Here is a 15,349-nt window from a genome sequence, read left to right on the forward strand (position 1 = left end):
CTTTGCTTGGCAAATGCTTGACTTTGAGACACTGCAGCCCAAGGTGTGTCTTGATGAAAGCTTTTGTTTTTTTGTACTGTTCAAGTAGGTCTTTCTACTGAGAATGAAGGTAGAATATTTTGAATCCCATTCTCAAAAGCCAGCTAGTTTCATAGCACTACTTAGCTCCACCAAGCATACAAGGAGCTTGCTTCCTTCCAACATACCTGTTTTTTTTTTGTTTTTTTCCTAGTCGTGAGGCTTGAGCTTTTGGGCCTGGACATTGTCCCTGAGCTCTTCAGCTCAAGTCTAGCATTCTACCACTTGAGCCACAGCACCACTTCAGTTTTTTTTTTTTCCTCCTGGTAGTTAATTAGAGATAAGAGTTTCATAGACTTTAGTGTGCAGGCTGATTTTGAACCTCACAAGCCTTTGATCTGAGCCTCCTGACTAGCTAGGATTATATGCATGAGCCACTGGTGTCCGGCTATTTTTTTTTTTTCTCCAGTCCTGGGGTTTGAACTCAGGGCCTGGGCATTGTCATTGGGCTTTCTCAAGGCTAGTGTTCTACCACTTGAGCCACAGTGTCACTTCTGGCTTTTTCTGCATATGTGGTACCAAGGAATTGAACCCAAGGCTTGGTGGCAAGCATTGTACCACTAGATCACACTTCTAGACCATAGCATACCTGTTTTTTTTTTTATTTTAAGGTCGTCGTCTTCTTCTTCTTCTTCTTCTTCTTCTTCTTCTTCTTCTTCTTCTTCTTCTTCGCTGCTGGTTTCTAAAGTGGATTTTTTTTCTTTTTTTAATTGTATTTTATTGTCGGGATAATGTATAGAGGGGTTACAGTTACATTTGTCAGGCAAACGGTACATTACTTCTAGAACCCTGATACTTCTTTTCATGGTTTTGTTCCCCTTTCCCTCCTCCTACTCTCTTGAGGACTTCTTCATTCTCTGGCAGCTCTGCTGCTCTGCTGGGTTAGATTGTGGCTTGGATAGGACCTGTGAAGTGTGATAACTGTGGACACAGTGTATGTAGAGCACACTTTGTACACGGTCCAGCAGAGGGCAGCAGCAGCAAGTTGAGTGTTCAGCTCCTATTTCTTCCTCATGCAGATTTCCTATCAACCCTAATCTTTTTTTTTTTTTTTTTTTTTTTTTTTGCCAGTCCTGGGCTTGAGCTCAGGGCCTGAGCACTGTCCGTGGACTTTCTCAAGGCTAGAGCTCTACCACTTGAGCCTCAGCACCACTTCTGGCTTTTTTGTATGTATGTGGTACCAAGGAATTGAACCTGGTCAACCCTAATCTTAACCTCCACACTTTTTTTTTGTCAGTTGTGGGGCTTGAACTCTGGGCCTGGGCCAGACCTCTTCAGCTCAAGGCTACTGCCTTACCCTTTGAGTCACAGCCCTACTTCCTGTTTTCTAGTGGTTAATTGGAGGAGATAAGAGTCTCAAGGACTTTAGTGCTCTGGCTGGCTTTGAACTGTGACTCTCAGATCTTAGCCTCCTGAGTAGCTAGGATTATAGGCATGAGCCACCACACCCAGGACTTTATCTAATTTTACATTCTGTCTTCTACATCTTGGGCAATGCTTCTATTTTTTTCCTTTTAGGAAGATGCTGAATGAAGCTGAAGTACTTAGTATAAACAGTATATAGTCTTGCATAGATTAAAAGAATTCATTAAGTAGTGTAAGTTATATAATGTGTAATTTATTGGGATTCTAGAGGTATGAGTTGAGTAAACAACATTTTTTGTTAATTTTTTTTTTAATTTGAAGCTTTGGGACGTGAGATCTGCAAATGAGAGGAAAAGCATTAATGTGAAACACTTTTTCCTAAATTCAGAAGATTCTCAAGAAGATATGGAAGTCATAGTGAAATGTTGTTCATGGTCTGCTGATGGTGCTAGGATAATGGTTGCAGCAAAAAATAAAATCTTCGTAAGTATCAGAATTTAAAACAAATGTAGTCTGATTTGAAGAAAATGAAAAAAACTTTAATAATGTTTGTATTTTTAGAGTTTTCTGACACTGTTCAGTGTAGCTGTGTGATCTGGGACAGGATTCCCAGAATGCAGTTCTTCAGAAGTATACTCTAGGGGATGCTGAGCATAAAAGTTTCCATGGTCCCACAGAGTGCAGCTTATTCTGCTTTCTTTGTGAAAGTTACCCAGCACAAGTCACATTTCACAACTTGGGTAGTCCTGTGGTACAGGGTTCCTCAAATTATTTAAAACAGAAGCCTTCTAATCACACTTAAAATTTTTTATTTTATTATTTTTAAATTGTTATTATAAAGATGATGAACAGGGTATTACAAGTTATGTAAGTTACGTAGAGAGTACCTTTCTTTTCCCCGCCCTCCCTCCCTCCCTCTCTTTCTTCTTTCTTTCCTTCCTTGCCAGTCCTGGGGCTTGAACTCAGGGCCTGGGTGATATATTGAGCCCCTTTTATTTAAGGCAAATACTCTACCACTTGATCACAGCTCCACTTCCAGTTTTTTTGAAGTAGTTTATTGGAGATAAAATTCTCATGGATTTTCCTGCCTGGGCTGGCTTTAAACTTTGATCCTCAGAGCTCAGCCTCCTGAGTAGCTAGAATTACAGGCGTGAGCCACCAGCACCTGGCTGATGTTATTATTTTTAAAGAGCATAATTGAGCCTTAAGGTTCAATAATAAGCTTATAGTTTAGTATAAAATAAATTAGATAATTGAATTATCTATCTCTATCTCTATCTCTATAGTTACCGAAAAACTTACTGAGGTGGGCCAGGAGTTTGGCCTAGTGGTAGAGTGTTTGCCTGGCATGCATGAAGACCTGGGAGTGGTGCCATGGCTCAAGTGGCAGACTACTAGCCTTGAGAAAAAAAAAGCCCAAGGACAGTGCTCAGGCACTGAGTTCAAGCCCCAGGACTGACAAACAAACAAAACAAAACAAAACACAAAACCAAACTCACCGAGGGACCACATGTGGCACATGTATAGAGCTTTTGGTTGCTGTTGCTTAGAAAAAATATTTCCTTTTGTTGTTAGTATGTCTTCTTAAAGATGTTAAATTCAGTAAGAATTTTCAAGATATGAAAATTACTACATTTTGTTGTGGTAAAATCTAATACAAATTTTTTTATTTCAACCTTTTTAACTCACACCTTTTTTGTTTGTTTCTCTCCAAACTTTTGTATTGTTGGTTTATTCCGGTCCTTGCATCTTATTTCTTTTGTGGGATGACTTCATATTCCACATTTGCCAGATTTTTTTCATTCTCTTAGTGCCAACTTTATAAGAAAATGCCCCAGCAAGCATTAAATCTGATTTCTTGATCTTCATTCCCAGGGCTTTGTGTTCTCTGCATGGTTCCCATTTGGAGTCTTTATTTTCGTCTTGAGGACTGTGCCTACTCCTAAATAGCTAGACAGTATGGGCATACTGTATGCACATGCATATATCTCACTGTTTAAACCATCTCATCATTTGGAAAAAACTGCAGAACATATTCAACATAAAAACCTTCCCCAAATTGAAAGTGTATCACTAAAAAAAATTAATTTTTTTAGCTTAAAATTGCAAAATTCCTTAATCATAATGGAATAATTAGTAGCTCTAGAGAAATAGAAATGATAAAGTTAATTCATTTTAGCAAGCTTTTCTCTATATTATTTTGAGCATCTTCATTTATGAAGGTACATTTTCTCTTTTGAATAAACAAGCATTAGGTAGATCTGCTCTGTGTATTAATTTGGCTAGTCCATTCCTTTATTTACAAAGATTTGATTTCTCCCTAGGCCAGCTTGAGAGAATTTGTGATGAATTTTCCTTTGTCAAGATGAGCCATATTATAGAAGTATATGTATATCTATTTGTGATTTTTAGTAATATATTACCAGATATCAGTAATAATGGTAGTTTTGTAGGACTTTCATTTTATATTTGATTTGAGGCATTTAAAAATAAATTTAGGGAGGTGGTCCAATGGCGCAAATGGTAGAGAGCTAGCCTTGAGCTGAAGAGCTCAGGGATAGTACCCAGGCCTCGAGTTCAAACCCCACAACCAAAAAAAAAAAAAAAAAAAAAGTTTAGGCTGTGAGGGTAGCTTAGTGGTGGAGTGCTTCACTAGCATACACGAAGCCCTGGGTTCAATTCCTCGGTATCACATACACAAAAAAAGCCAGAAATGAGTGGCTCTGTGATTAAAGTGGCAGAGTGCTACCCTTGAGCAGAATGTGTCCAAGGATAATGCAAGCCCCAGGATTGGCAAAAAATAAAAACATATAAATTTAGATTCATTTAGCATCTAGCTTATCTTTTTAAAGTTGTTCTCTTTAAATAGTTGTACAGAAGAACTTCAAGTTAACAGTTCTATTATTTATTTATTTATTTATGTAAGTCCCAGGGATTGAACTCAAAGCCCACTATTCTTGGGCTTTCTCAAGGCTAGAGCTCTACCACTCTACCCACAGCACCACTTCTGGTTTTTCTTTTCTCTTTTCCCTCCCTCCCTCCCTCCCTTCCTTCCTTCCTTCCTTCCTTCCTTCCTTCCTTCCTTCCTTCCTTCCTTCCTTCCTTTCTTTTGGTGGGTCATGGGGCTTGAACTTGGCCTGGGTACTGTCCCTGAGCTCTTCAGCTCAAGACTACCACCCTACTCCTGGGCCTAGGCATTGTCCCTGAGCTCTTCAGCTCAAGGCTACTGCCCTACCCTTGAACCAAGCCCCACTTCCCATTTTCTAGAGGTTAATTGGAGATAAGACTCTCAGGTTCTTTTGTTCCAGGATGGCTTTGAACCTTGATCCTCAGATCTCAGCCTCCTGAGTAGCTAGGATTACAGGCGTGAGCCACCGTGCCTGGCTACTTCTGGCTTTTTCTATCTGTCTGGCACCAAGGAATTGAACCCCTGTCTTTGCGCATGCTAGGCAAGCACTCTTACCACTAGGCCAAACTCCCAGCCCAATTTATTTATTTTTTACTGTTCTATCTTCTTAGTTTTCATTTAAACATACCAATTTATAGTTGGGCCCGGTGGCTCTCTGCCACTCTACCACTAGGCCAAACTCCCAGTCCCTCAATATCTTCTTTTTATTGGTTCTGGTTTATGTGTTAAAGTATTTTACCTTCATAAATATCTCTGTTTATATTGCAGCTTTTTGACATTCATACCAGTTGTGTATTGTCAGAAATCCATACAGCCCACCACAGCACCATCCAGTACTGTGACTTCTCTCCTCAGAACCATTTAGCACTGGTGGCCCTGTCTCAATACTGTGTAGAGGTGAGTAGTTGAGTTTATTCAGTAAGTTTGGGTCTCCAGATGTCAAAGGATGTTAGGAAATAAGGTACTTGACTGAGAAATTATGTAGAATTCATTAATTAATGACCTGTAGCCTTGGGATACTAAACTATATAGTCATATTTATTATCTTAACAGTGATTGAAGACTTGATTTGACAATATGATGCTGAATTCAAGTACCATTCACCCAAACATGTCTAGAGTTGGCCCGGGAGTTTGGCCTAGTGGTAGAGTGCTTGCCTAGCATGCACGAAGACCCGGGTTCAATTCCTCGGTACCACATACATAGAAAAAAGCCAGATGCGGTGCTGAGGCTCAAGTGGTAGAGCTCTAGCCTTGAGAAAGTCTAAGGACAGTGATCAGACCCTGAGCTCAAACCCAGGATTGGCAAAACAAACAAACAAACAAACAAACAAAAAACCATGACTAGAGTATGCAGGGGTCTGGGAAAAACATTGTAATGAGCGCAGGTTTCCTAGGCTAAAATGTGACCTCTCTTAAATGGTATAGGTATGGACACTAGTCTTTTTACATTGTTCAAAAAGAAATGTACTCATTACCTGACTTAAGCATTGTAACACCTCTTTACAGTACATTTACAATAACAGGGTTTTTTTGTGCGTGTCGGGGGGAGGAGTCATGGGGCTTGAACTTGGCTTGGGTGTTGTCCCTGAGCTTTTCAGCTCAAGGCTATTGCCCTGCCCCTTGAGCCATGCCCCATTTTCTAGAGGTTAACTAGAGATAAGAGTCTCAGGTCCTTTTGTCCCTGGGTTGGCTTTGAACCTTGATCCTTAAATCTCAGCCTCCTGAGTAGCTAGGATTACAGATGTCAGCCACCGGGCGCTGGCTACAATAATAATTTTAAGAAAAGAAAAGAAATGATGACCTGGATGCCTGTGGCTCATCCCTGCCATCCTAGCTACTCAGTGACTGAGATCTGAGGGTGGAGGTTCAAAGTTAGACATGGCAGGAAAGTCTGTGAGACTCTTAGTGGTAGAGCACTATTCTTTTTTTTTTTTTTTTTTTTTTGCCAGTCCTGGGCTTGAGCTCAGGGCCTGAGCACTGTCCTTGGACTTTCTCAAGGCTAGAGCTCTACCACTTGAGCCTCGGCACCACTTCCGGCTTTTTTCTATGTATGTGGTACCGAGGAATCGAACCCGGGTCTTCATGCATGCTAGGCAAGCACTTTAACCACTAGGCCAAACTCCCGGCCCCTAGAGCACTATTCTTGAGCAAAAAAAAGCTCAGGCTCTGAGTTCAAAGCTCCAGAACTGCCACACACATGCAAAAAAAGATGAATCTTCTTGTACCACTGAATAGAATAAGATGGATGTTATCTTTCAACTTGGATAACCATAGTACTGTTCTTGCCAGGAACTAGTAAATAAATGGCTCCAGTTAATTTCTTCTTTCTATTTATGACTTTGTACTTATCTAATAAACTTTAGAGTTAGTAGCCCTGAAAGCAATCTATCTAGTGTGTTGGTATTTAAACTTTTCAAAAGGCAATGAATTAGAGCTTTCCTTCAAAGACATACTTTTTCCCACACGTCGTTTCTCAGGATGATCTTAGTGGCAGGTAGTGTGAGGTTGGTTGAGACTGACTTGAGGAGAAGGGTACGGATCTTTATCTGCAGAGCTGAGAACCGACCCTTCAAGGGAGCCTCGACCACTGCCAGCACTTCTTCAGTGCTATGTGGTTTATTCCAACAATTTTTTTTTTTAGAGAATCTGCCAACCTTACTCTTCAGTGTGGAAGTAGCAGTAAAGTAAGAGGTTCTTCCTCCTAAGTTAGAGGCAGAGACAAGTGGGCTGAAGGGTTTCCATGCTGAGAACCTTTCTGTTGCAAGCAGAGGCAAGTGAGTTACAGATCGTCAATCTCTTCAATACAGTGTGAAGAAATAGGGTGTGTGGGCAGTGTTCTCTTGGGCAGAAGCCTTGAACCAGGAGCTGTAGTTCTGCTAGGATACCTTGAGCCTTACCTGTAGATACTCAAGGAAGATATGACTGGTGTTTCCCTTCTGGGTTTGGTCAAGTTTTTGACAGCTTTTCTGGTCATTTTAAGGTTCTTGTCCTCTATTACCCTTAGCTCTAAGAACTGTCTTCCTTTTCTTAAAATGTAGATACTTGGCTTTGGAGGCTCAGAAAATAAGGATGGAGTAAAGAGGATTTTCAATGGAGATTTTTCATTGTGTAATCATTTTCTTTTCTGTCCTTTAGCTCCATATATCCCAGCATGAACTCTAGAGATGAGGCAGAGGAAATTTCATGTGATAATTTTGTAACCATAGAATTCACTGAATGAAAACCATTGGACATGTAATGAAGTACTTGTTTTTTCTGTGTTCTGAAATCCTGAAGTGAAGTAGGTCTGTAATTCAAAGTGTAATAAGAACCCAGGCACACATGGTACTTCATTAGACTAGAATATATTTAAGTAATGTAGAGCAAAACTCAGGACAGAATACAGCTAGACTGGTGGGAGACATTGACAACTTATAATGAGCACAAATAATGAGAGAAGTGTATAATGCTACCTTTAGAGCATTCATTTATTGTAGGATTTTACAGTCAGTTCACATGAAAGTTAGATGATGGAAGTTGTGAAAAATTATATGTTCATCTCATCATTTTTTAGCTTTTTTTTTAATAAATAAAGTGGGGCCAGGAGTTTGGCCTAGTGGTAGTGTGCTTGGAAGACCCAGGTTTGATTCTTTGGTACCACACACATAGGAAAAAAAAAAAAGCTACAAATGGTGCTATCAAGTGGTAGAGCTCTGGCCTTGAGAAAGCCCAAGGACAGTGCTCAGGCCCTGAGCTCAAGCCCAGAACTGCAAATAAAATAAATAAATAAAGCAAGCAAGCAAGCAAGCATTTTCATGATCCCAAATTAAATTACAAAATCGTTTTTGTGCTAGATTATAGTCAGAGAAAGCTCATTGTTATCGCTTCCCGTCCACTCATTTTTCCTACCCCATAGGTAACTATTTCTTTTTGCATATCTAAGCAAATGTCTGTGTGTATATCTATCTCTATATATTGACATTTATATTTCCAACTCCAATAAGAGGTATAGTGTATATATGCATCTGTTTGCTTTTTTGTTAGCCATGTATCTTGGAAGTAATAAGTTTTTTCCCTATTTCATTTTTGCATAGTTTTCTAGTATATGATCAGTTGTAGCTCATTCAGTTATTTTTCATGTGGCATCCAAGGTATTTTCCTTATGTCTGATAGTCTTTTGGGTAGTAGGGATTGAATGCAAGACCTTGTGCTTGCTAAGCATGCACACAACCACCGAGCTACTCCCACATGGTCATTTGGGGGTCTCGCCAGTCTTCTGCTATTTAAAAAAATTGTACAATAGGGTTTGGAGTTTAGTCTAGTGGTAGAGTGCTTGCCTAGCATGCATGAAGCCCTGGGTTTGATTCCTCAGTGCTATGTACACAGAAAAAGCCAGAAGTGGTGTTGTGGTTCAAGAGGTAGAACACTAGCCTTGAGCTGAAGAGCTCAGGGACAGTGCCCAGGCCCAGAGTTCAAGTCCCATGACCAACAGCAAAAAATTATCCTGGGCGTGGTGGCTCATGCCTGTAATCCTAGCTACTCAGGAGGCTGAGACTTGAAGATCAAGGTTAAAAGCCAGCCCAAGCACAAAAGGACCTGAAACTCTTATCTCCAATTAACCTCTAGAAAACGGGGAAGTGGGGTTTGGCTCAAGGGTAAGGTGGTAGTCTTGAGCTACAAAGCTCAGGACAATGCCCCAGGTCCAGGGGTAGAGTGGTAGCCTTGAGATGAAGTACTTAGGGACAGTGCCCAGACCAAGTTCAAGCTCAACTACTCATCAAATTAAAAAAACATATATAATAATAATTTTATACATAAGCAATTTTATATTGTTAGTAGTGTGCTTTTGTGCTGTATTTGTGGAAGTAGTATTGCTAGTCATCCCTGCTATTTTTACCATTCCTTTATCATTTCTGCTTTTATTATTATTATTATTATTATTATTATTATTATTATTATTATTATTTGCCAGTCCTGGGATTGAGCGCAGGGTCTGAGCACTGTCCTTGGACTTTCTCAAGGCTAGAGCTCTACCATAGCTTCAGCACCACTTTCAGCTTTCTATGTATGTGGTACCAAGGAATTGAATCTGGGTCTTTGTGCATGCTAGGCAAGCACTCAACCACTAGGCCAAACTCCCGGCCCCATTCCTCCTATTTTTAAAATACTTATGAATGTAATTTCCTGTATTCTGTTTATTCCATAGTTATGGAACATAGATTCCTGCTTAAAGGTAGCTGATTGCAGAGGACATTTAAGTTGGGTTCATGGTGTGATGTTTTCCCCTGATGGATCATCCTTTTTGACATCTTCTGACGACCAAACAATCAGGGTGAGAAATACTGCGATTTCCATTTTAAGCACTTATTATTGATGAGCTGAACCTTCTACACATTAAGAAATAGATGACCGTCTCTGGGAAAGTAAAATAGGAAGCTGCTAAATCCATATTCATTCTGGAAAAGTGTAGTCATGTGGCGTACAGCGGGTCATGACATTCATTCAGACATGTGCATTTGTTAGTGTGGACCAGGTACTATGGGAATTCCATTGATTAAATTTACATGCATTGTGTTTGATTCCTGAGAGTAGTTTTTGACTCTTTCCTGTACCCTGAATTCCCACATGTAATTACTGGCCAATTTTCATAGATTCTGCAGTTGCCCTTTAAACAATTTTTATCTCTACTCTTCTGTTCCGGTTTCCTGAGATTCCTCATTTCTTGTACCTGTTACTTCTCTCCTATGAAACTCTGCCACGTCTCCCTTTTTTCCCTACTTGTTGCTTTCAATACCATGTCTGTCTCTGTGTGTGTGTGTAAGTACATGCATATGTGCTGAAAATTAAAGCCAGGGCCTTAACCTGCCGACCGTGTACCCTACTAGTGGGCTATACCCACATTCCTGATAAGGACATTTTTTGTCTAAGCATATTAGCATATTATTTCTGCTTTAAAGTTAACCAAAGCAAATACATACTTCTAAACTTCTTTATAGGATAGTTTTCTGTGGTTCCAGTCTTATCTTTTAGTTTATTTTCTAGGCAACCTATATGGGCTGTTTATATTTTATCAAACACGTTGCTTCTTTTTTTTTTTTTTGCCAGTCCTGGGCTTGAGTTCGGGGTCTGAGCACTATCCTTGGGCTTTCTCAAGGCTAGAACTCTACCATTTGAGTCACAGCACCACTTTGGCTTTTTCCTATGTATGTGGTACGGAGGAATTGAACCCGGGTCTTTGTGCATACTCGGCAAGCACTGTACCACTAGGCCAAACTCCTGGCCCCATTTCTTTTAGTCTTTTACCTAAGTGGCTTTCCTTAATGTCATAAAATTCTATGTCAATTTTTTTTATTGTGCCTAATAAAATTCTGGCTTCAAGTACCGATTTGATTTACTCTACACTTTAAGTGCTCTACAGATTCACTGATTTATTCACAGCTTTAGATTATGTATGGCTCTTTGAGTCTAGGAACTCAGGTGCTTATAGTATATATTGCATTGTTTTATACAAATCATGGTCACAACGTAGTTGCTGCTTGCTGTATATTAGACATGATATAGCATATTGTGTATGTATTAATTTATTAATTTTTATATAGTTCTTTTGCAGCTGAAACAGGCACAGACAGGCCAGAAAAATCCCTGAAAGGCCGTTGCTAACTAATATATCAAGCTTGTGCTAGAATATAAATCATTCACCGAGTAAGACTTGATAAAAACAGTGAACTCTGTCCATAAGCCTAGTGTCCATAAGCCTGTTTCTTACCTTGATGTAGACTGGTAACAAGCAAATTGAGAAGCAGCAGATGGTGGTTCTTTGAGTAGTGTTGGATGTAATCACTTGCCCAAAGTTATAGCTTTATGTAGAACTAGAATTCATGCTAAAACATTTGGGCTATAGAGGTGACAGCTCCTAATATTAACTGCTTTATATGTATAGAAGTTAAATACTAACTATTGAATTATAATCTAACAATGGAAAACGTAGCATGGACATTTTAACTGAATCACAGTTTGTTGTCTTTAACACTAAGACTTGTTTTTACATTATTTCAAGAGGATAGACTGATATAAGCACTTCAGTTTTTTTATCTTCCTTAGGTCTGGGAAACAAAAAAGGTATGTGAGAATTCTGCTATAGTGTTAAAGCAAGAAGTAGATGTTGTGTTTCAAGAAAATGAAGCGATGATCCTTGCAGTTGTCAATATACGGCATCTCCAAGTGAGTATTGTTGTAGAAAATAATTGGAAAATTGTTCTGGTTGAACTCACAATTTTTCTTGTTTATTTTAACTTAGGATCAGGCATAATTATATGTTTTTTTGCCAGTCTTGGGTCTAACTCTGGGCTTGAGCACTATCCTTGGGCTTTCTCAAGGCTAATGTTCTACCACTTGACCCACAGCACCACTTCCAACTTTTTCTGTGTATGTGGTACTGAGGAATTGAACTCAGGGCTTTGTGCATGCTAGGCAAGCACTGTATCACAAGGCCACACCCCCAGCCCAATTATATAGTCTTAATAGATACTTAGTGGATACAAGTTGAATAAATAGATGGGACATAAACCTGATGGTTAAATATGTCAATATTTGGAATTAAGTTAGGAGTTATTTCACTTTGCCTTGTTCCTCGCTGGTTGGTATCCGTGATCTCATTCCATGATTTGTATGGAATCTTATCCCAATAGTGATTAAACATGTCTGAATCCTCTGAACTGAGATGGAGGGAGCTGGACTTTATATCTAAAGCATATATGTGTCATTCATTTATTCATCCATTGTCCTATGAATATCTATTGAATGCTTATTAATCCTTGAGAAGGAAAGGGTTGTGTTATAACATCAAAAGAACTCTTTTGCTTTGGGATTCATACTGTAGGCTGCCCTTCCCCTTTCCTCAAAGAGTAGGCCACATAAGGAAATCTCTACTTACTGGAGTCCCATTGGCAGAGCCCTGAGTGGTGGTAATAGCGACAAGAGATATCATAAGGAGAACATTGACATTGACCAGCTGTCAGCATCACTAGATTAGTGGATGAATAAAATGTCTTTGGAAGCTAGGTGCTGGTGGCTCACACCTGTAATCCTAGCTGCTCAGGAGGCTGACATCAAGTATAGTTGGCACGCCTGGTAGAGAAGTCCTAAAAGTAGTGATAGCATTGTAGGTAGAACACATGGAAAATTGAGACTGTCTCCACAGTGGCCAGGGTATGGGAAACAGCTGAATAGTAAGTAAACCATATAGGAAGCTAAAGGACTAGCATTGGAGGAGAGATATGGTAAGGACAGAAGGTGGAAAAGGGCAGGGGCTGGTGTGGCTTTTATGTGAGCTAGTGAGACATTCCCTTTTGCCCTGTTAATTAGCTGGCACACATAGGATTGGGAAGGACAGAAATACTGTCATAGCTGAAGACTAATGATTCTGTGACTCGCTGTTTTTTTTTTTTTTTTTTTTTGTCTGTTGTGGGGCTTGAACTTAGGACCTGTGGGCTATCTCTGAGCTTTTTTCCTCAAGGCTAATGTTCTTCCACTTTGAGCCACAGTGCCACTTCCAGTTTTCTGGTGGTAATTAAAGATAAGAATCTCATGGACTGGACTTTCCTGCCCGGGCTGGCCTCAAACCATGATCCTCAGATCTCAGCCTCCTGAGTAGCTAGGATTACAGGCGTGAGCCACCAGCACCCAGCTGTATGTGTTTTATTTTATTTATTTATTTATTAATTATTATTATTATTATTATTATTTTTTTTTTGCCGGTCCTGGGCTTGAGCTCAGGGCCTGAGCCCTGTCCTTGGACTTTCTCAAGGCTAGAGCTCTACCACTTGAGCCTCAGCACCCCTTCAGGCTTTTTTCTATGTATGTGGTACCCAGGAATTGAACCCGTGTCTTCATGCATGCTAGGCAAGCACTTTAACCACTAGGCCAAACTCCTGGCCCTATTTTATTTATTTTTATTGTTGGGATAATATACATATAATTGTTTTTGTTTTGGTTTTGGTTGATTGTGGGACCTGAGTGCACTGTCCCCCAATATTTTTGCTCAAGGCTAGCAGTCTACACTGTGAGCTACAGCACCACTTTCAAACTACTTTTTTATATACTGTATTTATTTAGAGCCTTTTATTCAATCTTAGAACACCAATAGAAGTAGAAGTTTGTTTTGTTTTTAATCAGTTGAGTTATAAAAGTATCTTTTTTTGGGGGGGGTTGGTTGTGAACTCTGGGCCTGGGTGCTGCCCTGAGCTCTTTAGCTCAAGGCTACCATCCTACCCCTTGAGCCACAGCGCCACTGTCAAAAATATCTTTTTTTTTTTTACTCTCTCCCTTCTTCCCCCTTTCTCCTCTCCCCCTCTTCCTTCCTCGTTCTCTCTGTCCCTCCTTCTCTTCTTCTTAGCATCTTTCCTTCTTTCTTCTGATGGTGTTTGGGATCAAACTGACAGTCTCACCCGTATCAGTGCTCTATCCCTGAACTATATACTCCAACATCCTGGATGGGACTTATTAATTCCTAGGGGAATATTTTTGCAGTGACAATTTGTTGTTGCACATCTTTGCATTTGATTTTTCTCAATTTAATTACTGAACAATAGGGAGCAAGAATATGTGTGAAAGGATAAGATGAGAAAGTAAGGAGACCCCGTACAATTTCAGACTTTATCACCAATTAGTTCTGAGATGTTGAATAATGACATTACCTATAAGGCTCTTTTCATCATTAACAGGCCATATTCTGGTTGTATGGAAAAGGTAGAACCTATATTCAGGAAACAGACAAGTGGAGATTAATTGTGTATATTTTATGAACTTGTCTTCATCGACTGTGAAAGTCAGAATTAAGCTGTTGAGACATTTCTAAATGTAACTTGCTTTGTATTTTACAAATTTTACTGTCATCAACAATGTATCTGCAGGTGCTCTGTATTTCTGGGGTGAATTTGGAGATAAAATTGAATGTGGGTTCCTGATTTTTCTGCTGGAAATATTTTCATTGTACTTTCTTTTTCAAGTTTACTGTGCCCTTCATTAAATTGTGTTTACTTCATTAAATTGGTACAACTTTTTATTAAACGTTGGAATAATTTGAAGACTTATGAAGTTATCTGACTTTAAAAACCAAGTTTAGCTATGTCAGTGGTCACGGGAGTATTTAGAGGATAAACTGAAAAATACTAGTTCCTGTAAAGCAAAGGAAGTATTTGTTTAATTGCTTCTAAGATGAGCTCTTTAAATCAAATTTTCAGAAAGATACCTTTTTTTTTATAGCTCAGTCTTCATTTTAAATATCTAACAGATCAGAATCTGCTGGGTAAAATGTTCTAAAGGAAAACTGCCCGTCATTGATTCCCCTTGTAATCTTTGTCTTAAATTTCACTGCTCATGTCATGTTAAGAAATAATTTAAGATTTTTAGGTTCTAATACTAAGAAGTATCTAACAATTGAGAAGTATTTTCCTAGAACTCATATTCTAGTTGAATGTTAAGCTATCTTTTTGAGGGATGGGGTACTGGTTACAATAGTGATACTGGTTAGGAAATTGAGTAATTTTAATCTTAGTTATTCTTACAGGATTTTGGGGAGGAGGTGGGTGGTCATGGTGCTTGAACTCTGTCTCTGAGCTCTTCAGCTCAAGGCCACTGCCCTACTCCTTGAGCCATAGCCCTGCTTCCAGTTTTCTAGTGGTTAATTGGAGATAAGAAGCTCATGGACTTTAGTGTCCGGGCTGGCTTTGAACCTCGATCTTCAGATCTGTCTCCTGAGTAGCTAGGATTTCAGGTGTGCGCCTGGCTTCTTACAGGATTTTTTGATACCCCTTCAGAAAGGGAAAGAATTTCAATTTTACTGTGATTTGGAGAATATGAAAAGCTCATTTTAACTGGGTGCGGTGGCTCATGCCTGTAATCTTAGCTACTCAGAAGGCTCAGATCTGAGGATCCAAGTTCAAAGCCAGCCAGGGCACTGATGATGGTAAGACTCTTACCTCCAATTAACCACTAGAAAACCGGAAGCGGGGTATGG

The 15,349-nt window shown here is 39.5% G+C and overlaps 1 protein-coding gene across 3 annotated transcripts in view; it reads left to right on the forward strand.

Annotated features, from left to right (window-relative positions):
* The window catches only part of Apaf1 (apoptotic peptidase activating factor 1), an 83,859-nt gene that overhangs the window by 45,029 nt on the left and 23,481 nt on the right, over positions 1-15,349 (forward strand). For all 3 annotated transcript variants that reach the window (XR_016534612.1, XM_090328460.1, XM_090328463.1), the window contains exons 17-20: positions 1,765-1,926; positions 5,120-5,248; positions 9,539-9,664; positions 11,434-11,553. Coding sequence is in view for 2 of the 3 variants with exons in the window: in XM_090328460.1 (XP_090184586.1) it covers positions 1,765-1,926; positions 5,120-5,248; positions 9,539-9,664; positions 11,434-11,553 (537 nt within the window). In the remaining variant the exon portion in view is untranslated. The remainder of the gene's footprint in view (positions 1-1,764; positions 1,927-5,119; positions 5,249-9,538; positions 9,665-11,433; positions 11,554-15,349) is intronic.

This window comes from Megascapheus bottae, chromosome 2 (assembly GCF_031878675.1).
Source record: "Megascapheus bottae isolate mThoBot1 chromosome 2, mThoBot2.hap1, whole genome shotgun sequence".
NCBI lineage: Eukaryota > Metazoa > Chordata > Mammalia > Rodentia > Geomyidae > Megascapheus > Megascapheus bottae.